The 23,568-nt window shown below is 41.5% G+C and overlaps 1 protein-coding gene across 2 annotated transcripts in view; it reads left to right on the forward strand.

Moving 5' to 3' along the window:
* The first annotated feature begins 2,988 nt into the window (after positions 1 to 2,988).
* syt7a (synaptotagmin VIIa) overlaps positions 2,989 to 23,568 on the forward strand; it is an 82,912-nt gene continuing 62,332 nt past the window's right edge. Inside the window, exon 1 of one of the 2 annotated variants that reach the window (XM_044194518.1) lies at positions 2,989 to 3,251. In XM_044194518.1, the coding sequence (XP_044050453.1) occupies positions 3,218 to 3,251 (34 nt within the window). In that variant the 5' untranslated portion in view covers positions 2,989 to 3,217. The remainder of the gene's footprint in view (positions 3,252 to 23,568) is intronic. The other variant, XM_044194519.1, reaches the window with a different exon arrangement.

A 23,568-nucleotide genomic window follows, 5' to 3' on the forward strand; every position in this document is an offset into this window, starting at 1 on the left:
CTCTGTCTAGATATCTTATTCTCGGTCATGCCAGTTTCTATCTCTTGCAGGTGTGATGCTGCTTGTGCCGTTCTTGTTTACTTGAAAATAAGGTGTTTCTATATGTTTATAAATTGCCTGATAAGAATATAGAATTGTGTTTTCTTGTGGATTTCACCGAATGTTTGGTGGTTTATAAATCCCACATGATTCCTGCACGTTTCAGCAGTACTGATGTTAGGACAGGGGTTTATTCATTATTAATCCCCCACTGTTTGCATGTATTCAACATTACTGTTTATAGCATTAGTTTCCAGGGTGCTATTTTGCCTTCATATAAGCCAGCATACGCACACACACACACACACACACACACACACACACATACACATACACATACACACACATTGCTGTCTTTCTATATGTCTGTCTTTGTATCCAGGTCTTATTTCAGCCAGAGTCAGATTTCATATTGAATTGCCTCTTTCAGAGACTCCTTTCATCAGACTATCTACTCCAGTGTTTACACACACGAGAGATTAGCCAAAGGCTCAGTTTACCACAATGACAAGACTCTGAAATATAGAAATGAGCACTAGCCACTGTTCCTATACTCATTCAAAATCCCTTTCATGTGTCATGACTTAAGCTTCCACCGTGAACTATTCTTAGTCTTTCATGCTTTCTAGCAAGAGGAGGGGAGAAGGTGGAGGAAAAGGCAGTCTAAGTTGAGTTTAAGGGGAGAGAATGACGGAGGGAAGGGGAAATCAAGACGTGGAGACAGTAAAGGACCATCAATAGAAGGAGCAGAGAGCCAGAGGAAGGGAGGGGATGGTGTTGATGTGTATATAGGTCACTAAATCAATGGGAATCAGGTTTTTGAAGGGAAGAGAAGGGGTATTTATAGATACCAGAGGCAGATGCATCAGTGACAGGCACAATGATGCTGGAAGCACAGGAGGGGGAAAATCTGGGAATAGACTGGTCAAATTAGTCTGCAGAGAATTCTCCTAACAAATGGCAAAAGATTCTCAATAGCGAACAAATAGCACGGAGCGCAGTGCAAAACAAAATATAATCAAATGGAAATCACTGCAGGATGCTTTGCGCAAATGACCTTCTCAGCTCTATTGACAAAACGCAGGCAAACTGTTAGTTGCTACAGTACAGCTCTACTCATATCCTATTGAATTGTAATCTGTGATATTTGAGAGCCACATGATTGAATGGAATATTAGCTTTCTATTTTGCTGGCTTGTAAGGAGAACCTGCATATTTATTACCCGGGCGCACTGAGAGCCACAGAAAGGCTGTGAAGCACAATAAAAACATTACAGACCGGATGGATGCATTGCAAAGATTTTGAGTCAGAGGTTATTGGATGACGAGCATGCACTGTAAGGATTTCCATTTTAATATAATCGATTAATTGCACAACTTCTATTTTAACCATTTCTACCAAATGGCATAGTGGCGATGCTGTCTTTGAGCTGCAGGTATAATAACTGTCATGGCTTATCCCTTTTATTTTATAATGTCCCATGTCTCAGTCTACCCACTTCATATAACAAGACGTTCCATCGCAAATTGGAAATTTGCTCTGAGAACAAGAAGGGAAAAATAATTGAAGGAATTGTTTTAAATTGCCTTCTGACTGTATTTTTCTAGGACTAAGTCAAGGTCACGGACAAATTGTTCCTTCACCACTTACAGGGCTGTCTATGTGTGATGTAAGAGAGCCTGAATACTGAATATTTCTGTATCTAATTTGGAGAGTATTTGCATAGCAGCCACATCACCTTGCATCACAAACTGGCAGAGGATGCACCCAATTACTCCTTGAGAGCTCTTAATCTCTGGCCTGTGCCTAATAATGTGGTCAGTGAACTCACACAGGACAGTGTCTTGAATACAAGACCATCTGACCACCATTTGTATAAGGGGTAAGGATATGGATGGGAGAGATGGGTTCCTCTGTTCCTCTTCTTATATCTGAGTTTACGAAAACAGAAGTTTCATAAGATTTTACAAACTGAACCATTAAAAGGTGTCACTCTGACCACAGGAAGTTGTTGCTTTAATGACAAATTTGTCATTGTGGTTTGAGAGAGCTAGTGGTAGAAAGTTTACTCAAGTACTCAAGTTTTGAGGTACTTGCACTTGAGTATGAGTATTTCCATTTTTGCCACTTTATAATTCTAGTTCACTATACTATTTCAGACTATAATATTTGTCACCATAATATTTGACAGCAATAGTTACTTTTTACTTTTAGGGCTGCAACTAACGATTATTATCACTTGATTAATCTGTGGATTATTTTTTTCAATTAATCGATATCAAATCATAATTTCCCAGAGCCCACAGTGACATCTTGAATTGTATTGTCTTATCTGACCAACAGTCCAAAACCCAAACATGTTCATTTTATAATTATGCAAATCAGCGGAAAAACAACAAATCCTCACATTGGAGGAGCTGGAATTAGTCCGTTTTTTGGGGGGCATTTTTGCTTGATAAATGACTTAAATGATAAATTTATTATCAAAATAGTTGGCAATGTATTTTCTGCCAATCAATTTATCATTCCAGCACTATTTTACATACAAGTCATATGATCATCTCATATATTTTTATGGATTAAACTACCCAGCAGCTAAACATTAGCTCAACATTGACCAGGTAAAACATTAAAATGCCACTTACCCATGAATGAATCAGCAATAATAAACCAATAGTATATTACAGTTTGTTTATGTAGTAGTAGATTCTGTTGTTTAACTTCATGTTATATGTTTTGTGACTTTTAACAACTTGGGGCCACATTGGAAATAAATAAATGAATTAGAAATATATATATGCAAAGCAATATTTTAAAATGACACACGAATTCACAAACAGAATCAATAATCGCACGTGGCAGCAGAGCGAAGATTCAACACAGCTGCAAAAGTCACTTTTTCTCATTTTGTCCTCTGAGCCACAGTGAACCGGCGGTTATTAGAGGGAGAGAGAGAGAGAGGGAGAGAGAGGAAGAGGGAGGTAGACAGTGAGAGAGTCTCAAACTGGTTAGCCCACCTATCCACTAGGAGGAGAGGAGAGGCTGTTGAGGAGCAACAAAACAATAAACAGCCACTACTACAAACCACATCAGCGGAGTTCACGATACAAGCCAGAGGAGTACCAACAAATAATTGAGACAACGCCATCGCCTTTGCCTCGGAGTGAAGTCACAGCCATGTATCTGAACAGGGAAGAGGACAATAGCAAAGGTAAGATCCTGTCAAGAATTACCACTCTTTGCGAAGAGCATCCTAACAGTTTCAAGGTGTTTCATTTCTGACCCGCTGTTTCTCTTTGAGGTGACTGCCTGACATGAAAAGGTGGGGATCATCCCCACATGTGTGTGTGTGTGTGTGTGTGTGTGTGTGTGTGTGTATATATATATATATATATATATATATATATATATATATATATATATATATAACCTTATCCTCGGATCGGTGATGTTAGTTAAAAGTGTGGGCTGTCATTATGTAATATCAGTGCAGTTAATTGCTTCCTAGGAGGATGCTTATCATTAGCCCAATCCTGCTTTTATTTCAATGCACCGTGAACGATTAACTGTGAACCTGTTGTAGACAGAGACACTTTATCATATGCATTCTTCCAGTGTGCATTGCCTTGTGTTGTTAATGTTTTGGACATTTACCATACCTACTTAAGGGCAACATAACACAAGGTCAAAGCCTCTAGCTACAATGAATCCCAAGTGTATATAGTATATTATTTATGGTGCTCCACAGCTTCCGACATCCTGCAAAAATTCTAACGAAATGGGCTGCAGCTTATTGCTTAACGGGGGAGAGATAACCGTGAAGCAGCGAGAGGGGTAAAGAGGGCACAAAGGAGGCATATTTGAGTAATCTCTTCCACGTGTTTTTGAGGCGTGATTTCTTCCCTCATCGGGTGCCCAGAAACACTCTCGACTCGCGTCCCTTACTGTTACCATGAAGCAGAAATAACTCTCTGGGGCTAAGAGGTAATGCTAATTACCACCTAAACCTTCAGGTTATACGAGAATAACACCTGCTGCTACCGAGGACCGGGGAGGGGAGGGGGGTATAAAAGAGCAAAAGGCAGAGTGGGAGGAGCCATTTTTGTTCATTTCCCTGTGATGTGAGATAATGTGATCTCACCACACACGAACAACAACATGATACAGTGCCGGGATGTGTGCGAGCAGCAGCGGCGGCATCCGTGGGCAGGAGAGGACGGTGGGCTTGCGATGAGGGCAGCCCGTGAACGTGTTGGCAGAAATAAAAACGTTGCTAGCCCATGAGAAGCGGCAATTCATTTAAAATATGTTACACAGTAGGCTACATGCGTCCAGAAAAGTTCTATAAATGGATTTTCCAATAAGAAAGCTCAGTAAGGTCACTTTAAACTGACCTCCACAGCAGAGACCCCGCACGGAAATGACCGGAGGCTTGAAAAGTCCTCCTCTGTTCCAGTCAAACTCCGAGGTCGGAATTTCCCAGTTGAAATGTTTCCAACTTCCGACCTCCAAGTCTTCCAGGCGCCAACTGTAAACAATAAACATGGCTGACCATGATAAACTGATGTTTCTTTGGCGAGTGCACACATTGAACTCTCAGCAGCTTTTTGTGCAGAGAAGATGACTTTCAGAGCTTGTTTACCGTAACCAGCTACCTAATAACACTGGCGACATATTGTGACATCAGTTTACATGCAGAACAGGTTTTACTAAATTATAGTATTTTAATTAAATACAGGCAAATATACTTTGCGTGGACTTTCAGTTGATGGGTTACCATTTACAATGTGCGGTTCCATGGGTGCTGCCATTGTTGTGTGAAGTCAGACAACTGCTAGATGGATTTGTCCCAAGTTTACAAGTAGGCGCTCCGACTTTAAAGGGCGTTGCATTGTACTTTTTCCAGCAGGAGGTCGGACATTTTCTAGTTCCAGTTGTCTGGGACGCTCTGCTGTGGCTACAGATGACTTGACGTTGTTGGTTGGCTTGGTAACCGTTGGGACTTTCAATGGTTGAGAGTTGTACTTAATTAGCTAGCAGTAGCCTATCTAATTAATTTGCTACTTACGTTTCAGGCAGGATGTTATAGATGCTAACTGAACTTTTGAATTTTTGTTAGTTGTTAGCTTTTTTGTTGCTAATTTAAACAATATTACATTCCATAATTTTCTTCTGAAGTAGCTAACTAGCATTAATTACCAGTAAGTTAGCTAGCCATGTTCCAGTTGATGCTAGCTTGGAGTTTGTATGTTTTTTTAACTTGAAGTATTGCCAGTATACTTTGTTTTTTTCCTAGTTGTCAAGGTGACAGGATTGGATATGATTTTAGGTGCAGAGTCCATTCAAAGTTGAGGAAGGTGAGTTAACATATGAATGAACAGAATTTTTAACCTAGGACGCAGCTAGCCAAATGTCTTCGCTCAGGGGTGGCAGTATCAGTCGGTTTGTTGGTCATCCCATCACCTTGAACCAGACAACTATTGGATGGATTGCCATGAAATTTGGTACAGACATTCATGTTCCCCAGATGATGAATCCTAATGTCTGTTGATCTCCTGACATGGTTGAACAGATTGCAATTTTTGGGCCTCATCATTTTTTGAGCCTCTGACTTTTCATTTAGCGCCGTCGTCGAGTCAAAATTTCAATTCCAATACTTTGATTTATGACGAAAAACCTGCAAAACTAATGGCATTACCATCAGCCTCAGCTGTCCTTTATGTTTAGTGCAAAGTAACAAATGCTAGCATGCTAACACACTAAACTAAGATGGTAAACATTACTTGCTTAACATTAGCATGTTAGCATTGTCATTGTGAGCACATTAGCATGCTGACATTAACATTTAACTCAATGCACGATTCTGCCTAAGTACAGCCTTACAGTGCTGCTAGCGTGGCTAGCTCTTTTCTTGTTGAAGGTCAAAGAGGGATGCAAAGAGAAATGTTAGGAGCCGACTGTATAGTGTATGGGACTTTATGATCCAGGAGGTCATGTTGGTTAGTGTTAGGTCAGGAAGGGGAATCAGGTGTGAGCATTAATGTGAGGTGCTGAAGTAATTAAAGGCAAGATGTTGTGAATGTACTTGTAACCTGTTGTTAGACTTGGTAGTTATTCGGCCCAGGCTAAGACAAAAGGCTGTTTCCAGGGATTAATGGACTGCGAGTAAAGTTATGAGTTGGCTGACTAATGTGATGGGGCTACTCTTTTAAGTAAGGAACTCAATACTTGATTGACACGCCTTTCATTGATTTATGTGAGTGGGTGTTCCTTTCCAGCGGGTGTTTCCCTCGCTGCACTGCTGTGGCCTTTAAATTCACATCGTGTCTCAAGGTGGAGTGGCAGGGAGAGAGGGAGAGAGGTCTACCAGGGACGTATCGATTATGGCCTCAGAGGATTAAAGGGGGGTGAGGACAAACAGGTTGATCATATGTGAGCCTGACAATCACACAAACTGCCGTTACTGTCGAATAAACATCTGAAATAAGTCTGGATGTGGGCTCCAATCAATACTGAACTGAAGAAAAAAGTAAATTGAAGACAGTAGAAAGGGGTGAACGCTGGGGATAAGTGGCACCCTGTTATTGTCTCTTCAGTCTGACGGCTAAATGGTTCGTTATTTATACCCACTGGAAAACATTCAACAACTATTTAGACTACTTACTGATGTTCAAAATGCAGCGGCGTTAGCTCCTGCAGAGTTTGATTGTAGGCCATTAATGGACAACTTGCGGATGTTCAGACCATCCAACCCACATACAGCCAGCTTTTCTGATGATAAATGTTTCTAAATATTTAATTCTTTAATGGGGAAGTTAGTTTAAGAATACATTTAGGTTATGTGTACTCTAATCAGCAGATGAATTAGATTTTTAACAAAGCTTTCGGAAAGCTAAAAATTACAGAAACAAGATTCTTGTTTGTGATGGGTGTGGCATTCACTAAACGTTTTAGGGCACAGGCAGTATAAAATAGTATTTCAGAGTAATGTATTTGTCTAGTTTTTTAAAATTTGTAATAATTTTTAATGATTATTATTTGAACTGTCAGATATACTGATAGGTTCAAGGTGAAAATATATGGCGTTTCAATGCTTAGCAACGATTGAGTTTGAGGCTATATGCGACTCCAGTCTGAGTAGGATCGTGATGATTGTATTCACCAATTTTGTGTGATTCCTTTCTGGGTGAGGTCGGAGTGATTAGTGATTGCATTCACCTGTTTACTCACCTGACCTATTTAAATAGGATCATATCCCTGCTTGTGTACGCACTGATGAAGGCCAGATGGCAGAAAACGTTTTGGATGTTACCAGACAGATGATTAAGTAAACTCAACTGAATGGTAAACTCCTGAGTGCAACCCTCTCTTCGTTTTATGTATATATGCATTTGTGTAGTGAAACATTAAAGATATAAAACCAGTGACTATTTACACACAGAACAATAGTTCTTAAAGTAATAGTAAACAGCTATTTAGAGGTCTAAGGTGTTGGAGTTTAGGTTTAGTATACATCTTTGTAGGATGGAACTAATGATTATTTTCATGTTTCATTTTCACCAACTATTTTCTTGATCAATTGATTGATAGTTTATTCTCTAAAATGTTATAAAATTGTTGAAAAAAAATTAAATTCCCAATTTTCAATTCCCAGAGCCCAAGATGACATCTTCAAAAATCTGAAAAAGAATGATAAGATTAATACATTATCAAAATAGTTGCTCATTAATTTTCTGTTGGTCGATAAATTGGCTAATCGCTTCATCTCTACAGGTTTGTATCTAGATTACAATCTTAAATTACTTTTTAAAGAGAGATTTTTTTTACATCAATGGCTACTGTATCTTAATTTTTATGCTGATCATTTTTTTCTTTTCTCAGTTAATTAATTACTAGAATTCTTAAGTCATTTTATATCAATGAATTGGGTTTGTATGTGGCTTAACATATGATAGTGTGTATTTCTCCTTTTTAACCATCACCAGCAAGTTTGAAAAATCTGTCAGGCAGGCGGCATCGTCACCCCATGCACAAGTAGAAGATTGTCCCTACTTGTGAAATGTCTGCGCTACACAGAACGGGGAGATTCACTTCTATTCCCACTTCAGCCAGAAACTGAAGGGTTTCTTTCTGTAGTCAACTGAAACACAGTGCAGTTGTTGCAGCTTGCCAAACAGCAGGGGACCAGTAAATGAAGAGCTTTTCAGCTTCATCTGTTGATGACCGTTTTGATGAACTGACTGGAATAGATTTGTTCGACAAGAGCTGATGCCTTTATTGATCGATTCCACTGAGGGAGAATAGTTCAGGTACAGGTTAGGTTTGTGGAGACATGTACTGAGAGGGAACCTGTGGTTGACTAACTTAATGTATTATGCATGTAATCACCCTGATCGGTATAACTGAGGTGGATCAGTAATACAGCTTTATGGCCTCTCTAGGTGGAGCAATGTCACTGTAGGGCATTTTCCTGTGTTGTCTTATTGCCTAGTCCTGTTCAGTCTAGTGCAGGATAATACTCATAATTTGTCCAAAAATAATGAAGAAATCAGTGTAGAGCTTCACTTGTTTGCTTAGAAGTATAAGTATTATCCTTCTGTATGTCGACATGTTATCTCCCTCCCTTTTGTGGTGCTAAGTCTGGAGACAAGTCTGGAGTTTGTGCATCAGGGACAAATTGCCCTAAATTTATTTGATGTGTGGTCTGGCACCCCACACTATATAGCACTTAAATATGATATATAGTAATACTGTCAACTTTACTATTGATTTAGGTTGATGCTGGCCTTGGATTTGGGCTGGAGTTTAAATCTCCGGCCAGGGCTACCAATCTAAATGACTTAAGTTTGGCATGTGCAACCTGCACTAAGAGATCTCATCAGGTAGAGTTTATGTTTTTGGCATCTCTGCAGATACAGCAAATCTGCAACCTAAAAATGTTTGATGTGATTAAAAGAGAAGGAATACCATAAATGTTAAAACTTTCATGGGTATTTATTTAGAAAATAATGTATGGACATTTTCCTCTGTTCTTAGACTGACTGACCCAATTATGGGCCCCTGAAATAAAATTTCTCTTTTTTTAGCCATGCTAGACACGCGACTCTAGAGATGGCATTAGCAGACAGTCCACTGCTTTGGTCCAGACTGAATTATCTCAACAACTATTGGATGGATTGCCATGAAATTTTGTACAGACATTCATGGTCCCCAGAGGATGAATTGTAATAATTTTGGTGATCCCATAACGTTTTAATCTAGCGCCATCGTCAGGTCAAAATTTTATTTGTCCTGTACTTTGGTTTATGATCAAATACCTGCAAAAGTAATGACATTCCCATCAGCCTCAGCTGTACTTTGTGTTTATTGTTAATTAGCCAATGTTAGCATGGTAACATACTAAACTAAGATGGTGAACATGGTAAACATTATACCTGCTAAAAATTAGCATGTTAGCATTGACAGTGGGAGCATGTTAGCATGCTGATGCAGCACCACTGTGCAGCCTCACAGAGCAGCTAGCATGGCTGTAGACTCTTGTTGAAATAAAACAATGCAATTGTGGTCCCTCTTCAGTGGTGGGCCCCTGACTTTCAAACAAGCAGCCCTACATATGCTCTTATATAGATGTTCAAAGTTGTGGTTAGAGCCTGTTCATAGGTATGATCTACTGTAGTCACTTACCTCTGAAATGGCCTTCATCATTCCACGATTTTGACAGTTCTTGGTATACTAGCTTGGTGGTGTATGACAATTCTTAGTATACATCAAAGGATTTTAACTGCTAAGGAAATTAAATGGAAAATGGAGGGAATTTGTGCAGAGTCTTTAACATGGTGTGAAGTGTAAGTGTCAGCAGAAGACTGTGAGTTCCTAACCTCTTTGTTATTATTGCCCTGTAGAAATTGATGATGTCCTTCTACTTCATGGCTGTTTTACTAATGTGGGATGGGAAATTATTTGGGGGTATTGCTGTGGCAGGCTTGTGATGCCTATGCCTCTTAGAGCAAAATGAATTGAAAAAGGATGCTGGGAAAAAAGGTATTGCTCTGGGCTTAGCAGCTGCATTCAACAAGTCTATATTTCTGTGATTAAACTTAAAAGGAAGATTACTGGAGATATTCATTCATGATGCCCCCTATTTTCTCTCCTAATATTGTTTAAAGCATAAACTGCCGCAAGCTGTTCTGTTGTCCTGTCAACTTGCTGTATTGATATCAGATGTAGAGTTGATGAAATTGTCATATTTTACAACAAAGCCTGAATTAAATGCAGTACATTCAGTCTGTGAGCATCAGATTGGTGAACACAATTGCAGCAGAAGAGACCTTTTAGATATGTAAGGTACATAAATTGGCACAGGAACAACGTAACGGTAGAGCATGCTTAATCAGCCTGTTTGACATTTAATAGATCACTCCTTCACTTGAGCTTCAGTTTATTTAGCTTTGAATGGTAGTCAAAGGGTTAACAGCTCCAATTTATTATACAGATGGATGTTGTGAGCTAAGCCATTGGAAAAATCTCAAGGATCACTGGAGTCAGAGGAACAGGCTACAATGCTGTAATGCAGGCAATTAGATGCTTTTGTAGGAACACCTGCAATGAAACACGGATTTGGACCTGCTGTTTCACTGTTCCACTGAGAGAGCTCATCATCCTCCCCAGTGAAACAGGAAGCTGTATCAGCTGATTAGAGCTAAGTCTAATCACACTTTGAATCATCAAGCAATATGCGCTGCAATGAAATAAAATCGCAGTTGTAAAGAATGGAAAATTACTTTTTATTGATTAACCTGCTGCCTGGTAGAAAAATCTCACTTATATAAGGTAAAATTTGTCTTATGTAATGCAAGGTAATGCTGGATAACAGAAGATTTGTGAATTAACATGATTATTTTTGGATTTCATCACACTTATTTCACCTCCATATTAAATTAATGATGGCAGTCCTGTTTTTTTAATATCATACGGTATAAGAAATAAGACAGGATCCATATATCAGACTTGTTGACACAGTGCCGTAGAGCTGTAGTTATTCTTATGGTGAACTCTCTCAGCTGACTAGATTGTCTTTCACTTCTCCTTTCTCTGCCATCTTCTGTCCCTTTCTCCTCTGAATCTCGGGGAGGAGGAGAAAAAGGACAGCGCCGGTTAACATCAGCCGGCCAGGGGAAGAGTGATAGAAAGCAAGAGGTAGAGAGGCAGACAATAGAGTGGAGGCGAGCATGAAAAGATGGAGAGAGCAAGAGAGACAGAGGGAGAGGGAGAAGCAAAGAACAAGCCCTGGAGTGCTAGCCAGTCAAGGTCACACAGAGGAGAGGAGGCCCTGTGTGTATATGTCTCTTTGTGTGTGTGTGTGTGTGTGTGTGTGTTTAAAGGGAAAAACAGTTGGATGGGAGGCCTACATAGTAAAGAATGAAGGGTTGGTGACAGCGGATTGGTTTAGTCTGGGAGGGGGATTTTATGGGGGAGGGATGAAGAAAGGAAGCAGAGGAGAGAAAGAGAGAAAGCCAGAGATGAAAAGAGCTTGTAATATGGCTTCACAACACTCCTCTAATACTTAATATTCTCCTCAATCCTGTGTTTATGACTGGAATGGCTTAATAAATGTTTTACTTTTAACATTTTACTTTGTTTGACTTAAACTCAGAGGCAATGGTGGTACATTTGTAATGTTTATGATTATACTGTGTCTGTATGTGTAGTGAAGGTTTTCATGTTGCGTAAACACTCAGTCCCATTGTGTTGATCCATGTTCTCTTTGCAGTCTCTTTCTCTTTTTCTCTCTGTTGCTTTTTTTCGCTCACCACTCAATGACCTCTGCTGTCTCGCTGCAGCTCCCACTTTCAATAGGTACCATGATGCATTCTGTTAAGAGCATGTGTTGCGAAGATTAAACGCAAAAGCTCTGCAGGTACATCCTACCACCTTTTCTGTGTTCTGAACGCAAGCAGACGAGAGGAAGGAACCGTTAATCCAAAGAACTTGCTCTAGTTTTGATGAGCGATGTAGAAAGGGAGACTATTGCATAATGGATAGCCCGGTGCCTGTCATCTTAGGATGAAGGAGAAGTGTTTTGAAAGCGGGATTGTGGTTTGCTGAGAACATTCTTTATTCGGTTATCCTAGCAGGATGCAAGGAGTCACTTGGAAATGTGATCACTGCTGTCTCTTCAAACATATTAGCCCTGTTTGCATCTCACACCCAGGAGAGATTATGTGTGTGAGCAGTTGCCATAGTGTTTTGGAGCACCAAGGTGCTGATGGGAAAGATCTGAAGTGGCTCGGATGCTCTGTGACATTATCTCTCCGGCGCAATGGTGTGTAGAGTCGTGATAACGTATGATGACTTTGCTTGAAGGAGGTCAAAAGTTCACCATGTGGGTGGCCCCCTGAGGTCACTTCCAGCTCTTGCTGTTATTGTCACATAGTCTCTGTCTTAATGTATTCATGCTCCATTGATGTAATGTTATTCTACTTTTTAGATAAATGTCCCTTTTCCACCCTGTCATCCTAAAATGCAATCACCACCACTAATCCTCACAATAAACCTCCAGTGGTCACACAATCGCATTCAGTTTAAGACTCTCAGCGAATTCTTGGCAAATTATCCGGTTGACAGACATCATTACCATTCCAAGGAGTAATTAATCTTTCCACACCATGAATTTACACAGATGACGAGTAATAGCTTCTGTAATAAGGGATTCAAAGCATTTTGACAGCTATAGACTGTAATTTTACTCATTTTAAACAGACCCTGCTGAGGTGACCTGCAGGGGAGAGAGACAGAGGTATGACGGGCAACAAAGGTCCCCCAGCTGGAATCAAACCAGGGACGTTGCTGGTAGGCCAATAACGGGCCAGTATCCTCTGTCAGAACTGCTTGTCGGATGGTCGAATAGCTTTGAAAGCCCCCTCCCTGCACAACTTTCCAACATTGGATTAGGGGTGTCTGTGCCCAACCACCTCTATAACGTTCCAAAACGGACGATACGACATTCCCCCCCAGGGTTTGAACTTATGTGCCAAACTTTTTCTTGGCTGGGACCATTAACTTAGTGGAGTCTCTGCTGGTTGCCTATCAACTGGTCCCAGCCTTGAGCCTTAGGTGGATTTTGTTACCATTTGACAGGGCGAGGCTAGCTGTTTCCCCCTGTTTCCAGTCTTTATGCTAAGCTAAGCTAAGCTAACAATTTAAAAAATGTTTTAATAGTAAGAAATATGTGGTAAAGGAAGAAAGTGATCTTTGCACACCTGCTTTGAGATAGGTGCGTAGTGAAAATTCACAAGTGTTGACAGTGTGCAGGAAGACAGGTAAAAAAAACTGAAAAGCGCAGGTATTTTCCTACAAAGTGAATATTTTTACAGAAGATGTATCCCGCGGTTTGCTTCAGTACAGCATGTTCCACAAGTTGGTGTGTGTGCTTGAGCATTAACTTGTATGTTTCTGTGTGTAGCCGCGCTGTCTCTTGGTATTTAGCAAAAAGTGTGTGATTTTGTGTGAGCCACCCTGTATCTGGCAAGGTAGTCAGACTGACAGATTGGGCTGTATGAGTGCCATTTCCTCAGCTTGGCTGACTGAGTGTTTCTTCCTCATTCCTCCTTCCTCCCTCCGTCTCATCTCCCTATTACCCTGCTTCAGTGGTGACCAGCAGGGCAAGGGATATTTTTCCTTCATTTGCCTTATCTAGCTGGCTGTATAGGTAGGCCCTCTGCCTGGATTAAGCTGTTCACTGTTCCATAACTGTAGCTACAATACCTGATGGATCAGCCGTCCAGGTCTGTCTCCCCTGTGCTCAAGCCAAGCAGGTAGCTTGTGACAGTGTGAGGTTAAAATGCCAGAGATGGCAGCGAGCGCTCAGTGTGTTCTTGCATTACTCTCTTCCATTAGAGTTGTTCTCACTTTGTGGCTGCATCAGGACTAGTTAGGAAATACATAGATACTGAAGAAGAAGTGGGAGCTATTGTTCTGCAGAACTGAACAGAGGGGTGCTGGGTCATGAAAGGGATTCAACAGAGTGATTGTGTGTGTCTCTGCGTGTGGGGAGAGTTCACACAAACTGTTTTCACACTCATGCTTTTACTAGAACTGTACTGACAATAATAGAAAGATAGATTTTCAGTAACAGCTATCAGTATGTCCTCATTTTGCTCTATTCACTCTCCTCTCCACTTACACAGTTATTATGTTTCTGCGTTTGGTGTATTTAGCCATTTGGGCAAATAAGGCATTTTAAAATTGGCATCTTTTGTGCTTGTGGTGCTCCACTAGAGCTCCTTGTGGAGAATGAGATGGAGGGAGCATGGGGGAGAGGAGGAGGAGCAGGAGGAGGAGCAGGCAGAACAGGGAGTATTGAGCCTAGGCAGGAGGGACAGATGATGTGGGAAAACCTGACACTGACAAAAGAAATACACAGTCCCACATCTCTAAACCCAAATATGGATTCACATGACTGATTAGGAAATGGAAAACCTGGGGTCGGGGGGCAGATTCAGGGGTTTGGGATTCTCCAGCTGAACATTTGGCTTTAGAAAAGCAATGCTGACCCTGAGTACCTGTTATGAATACAAATAGATCAAATTACTGGTACCAACAGCTGTGAGACTTCTCTCTCCTCCTGCTCCATCTCAAAAAATGCCCAAAAAATGATATGGATTACTGTTTTCGTTGCTCCTCTTGATTCCCCACCAGTCATCTAACTTTTGCGACCGCAGGCTTATCATCCTATGTTTGCCTTGGCAGCGGCATGAATTGGTGCAGCTGGAAGAGCACAATGAATTGGATGCAAGCAATTGTGCATGCATGGGAGTGAGCTGAGAGAGCTCCGCCTCGGACTCAGTAGAGCTAAGACACACCAGATTGGGCTGGCTCGTCCAAGCAATACATTTCTGATTGGTCTGGGCTACAGAGCTGAAATGTGCCTTTTGTGCCACTGGTCTGCAAGTCTGACATGCTGTAGAAATATCTCTCTCTCTTTTTCTTTCTCTCTCTTCACTCTCACGCTAATGAACAGCAGCGCTTTTCTACATCCACAGATCACTTTTCATGTACGCAACATTCATTGATTAATGCCAACTGCCCTGAGACCCTTCTTTGTGATTATGGCTCTCTGGTTTGGGAGGGGCCACTGATACCCTTAATGAGTCATAAAAGGCGAAGAATTATACACTTCAATAGTCTTGACATTGGGTGATATTTCAATATTTGGTCACTCACTCTCGGAGTCTATTTGCTCACAGAGTTGGCACACACTCAAATGCCCTCAGACACGCATTTTCACAAGTAAACAGAGAAATCTTGACTTTTCAGTCCCATGGTGTATTCCATGCACTCAGGATATTTGGGTGCAGGCAGGATCTTGCTGCACAGCCCGGAAAAACAAACATGCAGGTCAAACAGAGAGTTCTCAGAATGCACTGTGATTCAGCTCAGCTCACTCACCACCAAAACAAGCATGTTGATTACATAATCAAAACAAGAAGCCTTAATGCCAAAAAGAACTATATGATAATTGTCATGCTATCATCTAGTGTGCTGACTCTACAGTGCATCCTCCATATTACTTCCTGGGTGGTAATGTTTGTGCGCTGTTATATGAGACTGATTGTGCTAAATTATGTTGTCTTATATGTGATTATCCACTTGATAAGGACAGTGTATTGTTTGCCCACCAGTGACGGTTAGCGCACAAGATGATGGAGGTCTTCACTTTCTAATTGAGCCATCATAGGAAGGAATAATGCATACATAGGACGTCATAGTATCTGCCTCTCACACCATCTTTCCCTCTGTTCCTGTCTTGTTTCCCTCTGTCCACTGCCCTCTAAAACACACTGTTTAATTACAAAGCAACAGAGGGAGGAGGTGAGGACAAAGTGGGAGAAATGAGCAGAAGCCAGAAATACGGAAGAGGCTTTAAGCATGTTGCTAGAGGAGGTAGAATGGGTGCATGAGTACAGCTGTGAGAAAGTGATGCCGGATGGGGAGACTGTTCATAATTAGGATTGTTTTAGAAGTAGCATTTCTTAAAAATTACAGTTAATATTTGATGATCGCTCCACTCTGAGATCCCCCACTGAACAGAGCTCTGACTCTGAGGCAAACACACAGTGACTGCACATCAGACATGGCTGAGGATTGACAGGCATGTGGCTCCCAGCTTCTTCCGACAATCTTCCTCCTTCTTAAAGCGCCTGACAAACCTCATTAAGGACCGTTCACACAGTCTCTATTGACACGAGACATACCAAGATAGGCTCATGTAAAAAACATGAGTCGCCCAAAGTTATATAGTAGAGCCTATATGTGGATACATAGTGCTTGTGCCATATAAGCTTTCACCTAAACTGTAAACACAGTGGCATATGTGATGCATGCATGTGTGGTATTTAACGCCAGTCCCTCGTGTTGTATTACATGTTGGTGTCTTAGGGGGATAAATGATGGGCCCTGTATTAATAACAGTGGGAATATTATCATTCTGTGCAGAAAGATTCTGCACACACCTCTGTTTCAGTCTAAATCCCAGAGCCACGATCACCCCCTCTCCTTTACTCCTCTGAAATATTAATATAATGTAATAGGCTATTTGTATTAAATATTTAATTCTGTGTCACATTTGCATCTCATAAACTGCTGGTCAGTATTATTTTAGATTACCTTTTAAATTTAAAATTTCGTAGGACTGGGACAGAATTAGAATGGCAGAGGATGGTTGGGAGAGGAGGGGAGTGTGTAGAGTGAGCTGGGAATTGCTTCAGGAAGTTCAGTGAAAATGCTTCTTGTGTCCTTTTGGCTGCTCCATTTTCCTCCTCTTCTACTCCCAAACACAGCACACTCTGCTCAGTCTCCCTCTGTTTATTACCCACTGTTTGCAGCAGCACTTTGTGTAATGTGCTCCAGACAGATTTGACGACCTGGATGTAGATTATAAAATACCTCCTGTTAGAGTACTATCTACCAAGAGCCCAGGTACATGGAGTCTGGGAGGTTTAGGTAGAAGAGTGAAGAAACAAACAAAGGGCAGGTGAAGCCACACAGTGATTGTAATCAAGGTTAAATTAAGTTTAATTTTAAATACTTAGCTCCATAAAATGGTGTTTATTCTGACTTTCTTCTGATTTTATTACTTCATTGAAGTTAGACTAGTAATATTCTAGTAGTTAAAGGTACACTATCTTTGAGGTGGAAAGATCACAATACCGTAACATAGAGAGTCGTTTGAATGCTCTGGTTTTCTGTATAAACTCTTACAAGTTTTAATATGTCTGAGTGGTTACAGTATATTGGAGCGTATGGCGATCTTTATAGTACTGACCTGAGGTTATTACTGCGTGCAGTGATGGGTAAGAAAAATCCATTGCATGCAGCCATTGGCGTGCCGTTTCACTGGTTTGAAGCAGTGCTGTTGGACGTTAAGTTGTAATATCAGGCCTATCTTGTGCACTCGATGCACCACGTGTTGAATGCTGCTTTGCACTCTGATTTGGGAATGGAGAACTGCATGTCTGATTAAGCCACTTGTTGAACCACCTGCATAGTTTTCATTTACAGATGTTGCACTCAACTTTGTTTGTTCTTATTCTACTAAATGTTTTGCCATGCAGCTTGACTGTAAGCTGTCATTTTAGCTTAAAATGACATTACTGTGATAACTGCAATTGCAAGTATTTACCAACAACAGTTGCATGGTAGTGTTAATGAGGTTTGAAGAAGGCGACTTTGTTTCACTACATACGATAGTCTTCAGTGTGCAAACAGACATGCAATCACATATTGGGAATGTACCTTAGTTAAGGGCTGTGTGCACGCTTGTTATGACTGACCCTCCTTACTGAGGCTCTGTTTGCATTTAGAACCAGAATTCATCTTGTAAGCAGCATGAAAAATACAGGTGTAATTGCTCCCACACAGCTTTGAGGATCTCCTGGCAGTGAATCGCTCAAACAGCATTCAGAGGTGGTCAGTGATGCATGTGACTGCATATTCAATGTAGTGTGAAAGCAAGTGCCCCTTTGACTGCATGCGAGGGCCGTGGGGTCAACTTCAACTTTGTACAACATGCATAAAGCACAACACGTTTGTGTGTGGCAAACAGCGTGGACAGTGTTTTGAAGTTGATTCATGAGGGGAGGTACCAAACCGCATTTCTTGTCTCTAGCATTGTGGCTGAGCACAAATGTGTTTTTCTGTTCAGCAGTGGTTGTAGTTTCCCACAGACAAAATCAAATGTGAGCCAGGAAGCAATGTAGTCACTTTTAGACACATTCTGATGCCAAGTGTGATTTGCAGCTCAAGCTAGACACAATTTGGATGCAGTTGGTCTGAACAGGGCATGAAACAAATGTGGAAGGGCTGTTTTCTGACAATATTATGGGCCACCAGCTACAACAATAAGGACAAGTAGGATTTGTCAGAACCATGGCCAGCTGGAAAAGGTAGTAATAATACTTTAAAACACAATTTGTTCTTATCAAACTATAACCCACCCGACAATCATCACTGTCAGCAAATAAAGTGCAGATTCACAGTTGTTTTTGGGTGGATATTAGTGATGTGAGTAATTTGTGAGCCCTGCCTAGTCCTTTTTGGGTTTGCAGTGGAAAGCAGGCTAATGAAAAGCCCTGCGCATCAGTAGGCCTGCGTGCCCATGCTCGCTCTCTGTCTTCCTCCAGCCAGGCTACATGGCCACAGCCAGCCATATGCATTGTCTCCTCTCCCCTCCCCAGCCTCCAGCCTGCCAGCCCCCAACTAGCACAGCCTCGAGGTAGGGCATGCTGGCAGTCCTCTGTGTTTTTTTTGTTGTTGTGTTTTTTTAACGTGCTCTGGACTAATCCTATTTTGGATGCTGCTTTTTGAGCAAAGGTTTGCACAATCTCTCCAGGCCAGATGCAGGAAGGAGTGACACTGCAGACCCCTCCCCCTACATATTATTACATCATCTGTTTATGACCACTCAACCGTTCAACCATACATCACCCAGGAACGCTGTGGAAGTGGCACTTGTCATTTCACCAGAGTATGAGGGTCCAAAAGGGAAGCACAAATCTTGTGCATTGTACTGTATGCGCCATTCTCTCTCCTGTTCCTCTTCCCCCATTCTCCCTCGTCTCATGTCCCGTTCTCCACGACTGTCAGCCCACACAGGAATCCTGCAGAACAGAACTGGTGAATCACCCTGCATCCACAGGCTAAGCACAGCACACGTTCTAACAATTACACAAATAAGCATGGACACATACCCACACACACATACTCCCCCCTGAACCTTACATTTCATCTCTGCATCAATTAGTGTTTTGAAATGGTATAGTGCTAGCCACTTTACACATACCATTAGATAACTGTCAGGGATTTGCGTAAAACCATTCCATTAACTTGTGTATAGCTACTGATTTTCAAATAGAAGTGGTGCGTTTAATCACAAAATATCCACAAAGCACTTAAGTGCTTGATCCAATATTTATTTTACTTTTCTGACTTAATTGCATGCTTTGACTTTCTACACAGCACCTGCGATATATTGAGGATAACAATTCAGACGGTTATTACAATTCATCCTGAGGGAAACGTGCACCAAATTTCATGGCAATCAATTCAGTGGTTGTTGAGATATTTCAGTCTGATGTGACGTGAGGGGCTAACTGACTGATTGACCGCTAGCATGGCTAAAAATGTCCTCTGAACTTTCTTCACCTTTCTTCAATACAACCAAATCTTAATGGGATACTGATCTAACAGGAACCTTTGTTTGGAGACTGTTCCTGGATAGCTTTGTGTTCTCAAGAGCCCCTCGATTGGCTTAAAGGTCAGGTTGCATACAAATCACACAACCGCCCTGTTTGTCCTTTTAGTAATTTAACAGACCTCATTGAGACACAGGGCTGAGAGGCTGCTTCAACAGCATCCGTTATTTGCCTTCTCCATCTGGCCCATTACACATGACGAGAGTTATAGCTCTCCTGAAGAGAGTTAATAAATCACCCATGGATCAGGTTAGTTCTGCCTCTTTGTTTTTCATTCTAATCACAATAAATAATACTTGTAATGCCAGTTAGATTGTTTGTGACAACTTCGCACATTCCCAGGTCAGGCGTCACCCAGTGAATACAGTACTTTTGAGTTCTCAAGTGGGTAAGTAAATCGAGAAAGTGATGGAAAACAATGCACCAACACGCTTTCCACCCGTAATGATATATTTGTGGTAGAAATACTGTGTTACTCATTGTTACCCTACCAAAGAAATATTTCAGGTGATTTCCAGTAATAACTTCAATCTCTTCTTTCTCGCTCTTAATTCCTCTCCAGCCTGAACTTGCACTCCCCTATTATTTTCCCCCTCAGCTACGCCTGCAATAGTTAGCCAAATGACATCCTTGTCATGATGTTAGGGTGATAATGTCAAGTAGGTGTGAGAGCTGTGTGTGTGTGTGTCACTCTGCTTAATGGCAGCAGCCAAGCCTGCCATTTATTCTCTGCTGCCCTGCCAGCCAGATGTAATATTTTGCCGTATTGGTTGACGTGACAAACAGTGACATCCTGCACGGTATTACAGGTATCATGGCCACTCCCGAACTCGGAGGTCATATTGACTGCAGCAACAGCCTAGCTGTATGAGTGTCAAGCACATATCTCCATAACAACTACTATTAATATGCTTGTGAGTAAGAATTAAGACAAGGTATTACAGTATGGAGCCAGGCTAAAATGTCCTCAGGTGCTGTGTAGTTGAGTTAATGTAGAAGGAAAATTACAGGCTGCTCCCAGCAGAAGTGAAGGCCACAAGGACCGGTAGTTGTGGAAAACTATATTTCCCATGAGCCCTTGATTGTATCCTGCTGCAAGCCAGCAGCTGCATGGCATCGTCAATATGTCTCAGTCTGCTGGGTACTACCCAGCTATAAATTGTTGACAGTTATACAAGCAAACACATCAATGGGCAGTCAGGCAACAGACAGCAGCAGTGAAGGCCCGTCCAAGTTGACCCTGTGCTTATGAAGTTTATACAGAGCTGGCTGTCTGCAAAAAGTAAAACTTCATTCTGGGGGACATGCAGCATATTAAATTTAATCATTAATTATTAAATGTGTTTTTTGGAAGAAACCCACTTTCAAGTCAGAGGAAGCAGATACATTAAAACCTACAGTAGATGTTATAGGATATATTTCATTACTTTAATTTGCCCTTCCATTGACATTGGCTGATGCTAATGAGAGTTATTTTCTGTGGTGTCTGTCCAGCTGGAGTCTAAAAGCAGAGGGGTATTTAAATCTCCTCCTGACACTGAGCCAATGTAGTGTTGTCCCTGGGGCCTCTGCTCAGTCCACAGCACTGAAGAGGACAGGATCACTTCGACCACAGTAGAGCTTTACCGTTAATGCACAGCCGCTGACGAGAAAGGTCACCTGGGGAGAAAGGTGTTCCCTGGAGAGATGGGATTCTCCATGTGATGAGAGCAGCAGCCACTGAACAAATATAATGCACCCTGTAGTGGAGTTACTCTGTTCTCCCTCTGCACTCCTATGACAGTGTAAATTATAGTTTGGCAGCCTGTTGCACATACAAAGACAACACCAGTCCCATTATTTCTTCCAAAGTAACATTTTGCCGTCCCTCACTTAGCTGTACACTTGTACATCCTTCCCCCGTCAGCACTCCTGACACCAGTTGTGAGAAGGTTGTGGTCACAGGCGAGGCAGTGTGATCAGTCATCACACCAGCCGAGGGTACAAGTTAGTCAGTGTGAGGATTTGACTCCAGGGAAAGTGAGTGCCACTTGCAGAAAGACAAAGGCATACATAGGCAGACATACAGAGGCAGAGACAGATACGCATGGATGGCATCAGCTCACGTAAGGTCTGTCTTTTAGTGGCTTTTTTATGAAGTCTAAAGGGAGATGACTTTGGCTGGGGTTGTGGCCGAGTCAATACTCTAACCTCTAGCTAGAGGCTAGGGTTTGCTGTGTCCTGGTTTTTTTACTGCCTGTCCTGTTCAGACAGGTAATAAAGTGCGTTTTACAAGCAGTCTTTAATTGAATGAAGAAGGCAAAGGTAGAGGCCTCGAGGTAGTCATGAATCTAAATTAATTCATTTATGACAAATGTCTGGCTTTTTCACATGAACTTTGCTCGATAGACGTGTGTCTGTTTTGCTCGTGAATAATCATGTAAACGTCTTAAGCTAAGCTCATTGTGTAGATGCGGGGTGTTGATGAGATTTTGTATAAACCATAACGGAGATGCTGGGGCTAGGCTGCTTCACCGTCATTTGACTGTCATTTAGCTGTCATTCAATTAAAGTTGCACTAGTCCTGCCAATACTTTAATTACACCCTCAATAATTGTTTTCCCATTTTTGAAGGAGCGAGAATATTCAGGCTAATATTTTTATGTGAAGAGGAGCATTAGAAATTGGACATAGATACAAGTATGCACACATACACACAAGTACACACTCTGCCCTGTATCTTTAGGCAAATACAATTGACTTTGACTTGGATTTTATAATGCCACCCACATAATACATCTGGAGCATCCAAGACCTCTTTGTCTTGGTTGATGTCACCAGCAGTGAGCTGATGATGTGGGCAGATGGGGACTGTAGACCTATATGCATATGCACAAGCTTCACAAATTGCTACTCAATAGCATTACAGTTGAGTCCCTCTTCCCTCACTCCCACTCTGCTTTTTCCTGCACTGTTCTCTCTCCACTTTCTTGGTTTCTTCACATCCCTGAAGCGCATGTGTTCCCACTCATATCATCGTGCTTAAGCTGTGTCAAGTGGAAGAATATGTGTGTATTAGTGTGTGTGTTTGCAATTTTGAGCACATGTGATAGTACCCTTTTTTTTTTTGAAAGGCTGTAACTAAAACGCAACTTTCAACACAGATGGTAAAGGTGATACAGCAATAGATTAGAAATAACTGTACAGGAGGGAGAGGAGAACAAGGTGATAGAAAGTGAACACTGAGGGGATGTAGGAAGTCAGAGGAGACCGGCAAAATGTTAAGCACAAGACTATTACCATTTTGGGCCTTGATGAAGCTATCCATCCATTCCATCCATTAGCGATACCCACTTATCCTTGAGGGTCGCGGCAGGGTACACCCTGAACAGGTCGCCAGTCAATCACAGGGCTGACACATAGAGACAGATAACCATTCACACTCACATTCACACCTATGTCTTTGTACTGTGGGAGAAAGCCGGAGCACCTGGAGAAAGACCCACGCAGAGAACATGCAAACTCCTGAAGATAACTATTGGAAAAAGATGGAAAGTGGAAGAAGTGTGACTTTTGCAGGTCTTACTAATTGGCCTCTCGCTAAACCCTTCCCCTGAACAGAAATTGTCCAATCACAGCTTAGTAAGAATTACTAGGCAAGCCTTGGATTTCTCCACACCTTGAAGTGGTGTGCATAGGGCTCTACCATAGACTGTATATAAAGATGGACGACACGTCTCCATTTCTACTACTACTACTGTACAAAAATGAAGCCAAAATACCAAAAATCCATACTTA

The sequence above is a fragment of the Siniperca chuatsi genome, linkage group LG4, assembly GCF_020085105.1.
Source record: "Siniperca chuatsi isolate FFG_IHB_CAS linkage group LG4, ASM2008510v1, whole genome shotgun sequence".
NCBI classification, from domain to species: Eukaryota; Metazoa; Chordata; class Actinopteri; order Centrarchiformes; family Sinipercidae; genus Siniperca; species Siniperca chuatsi.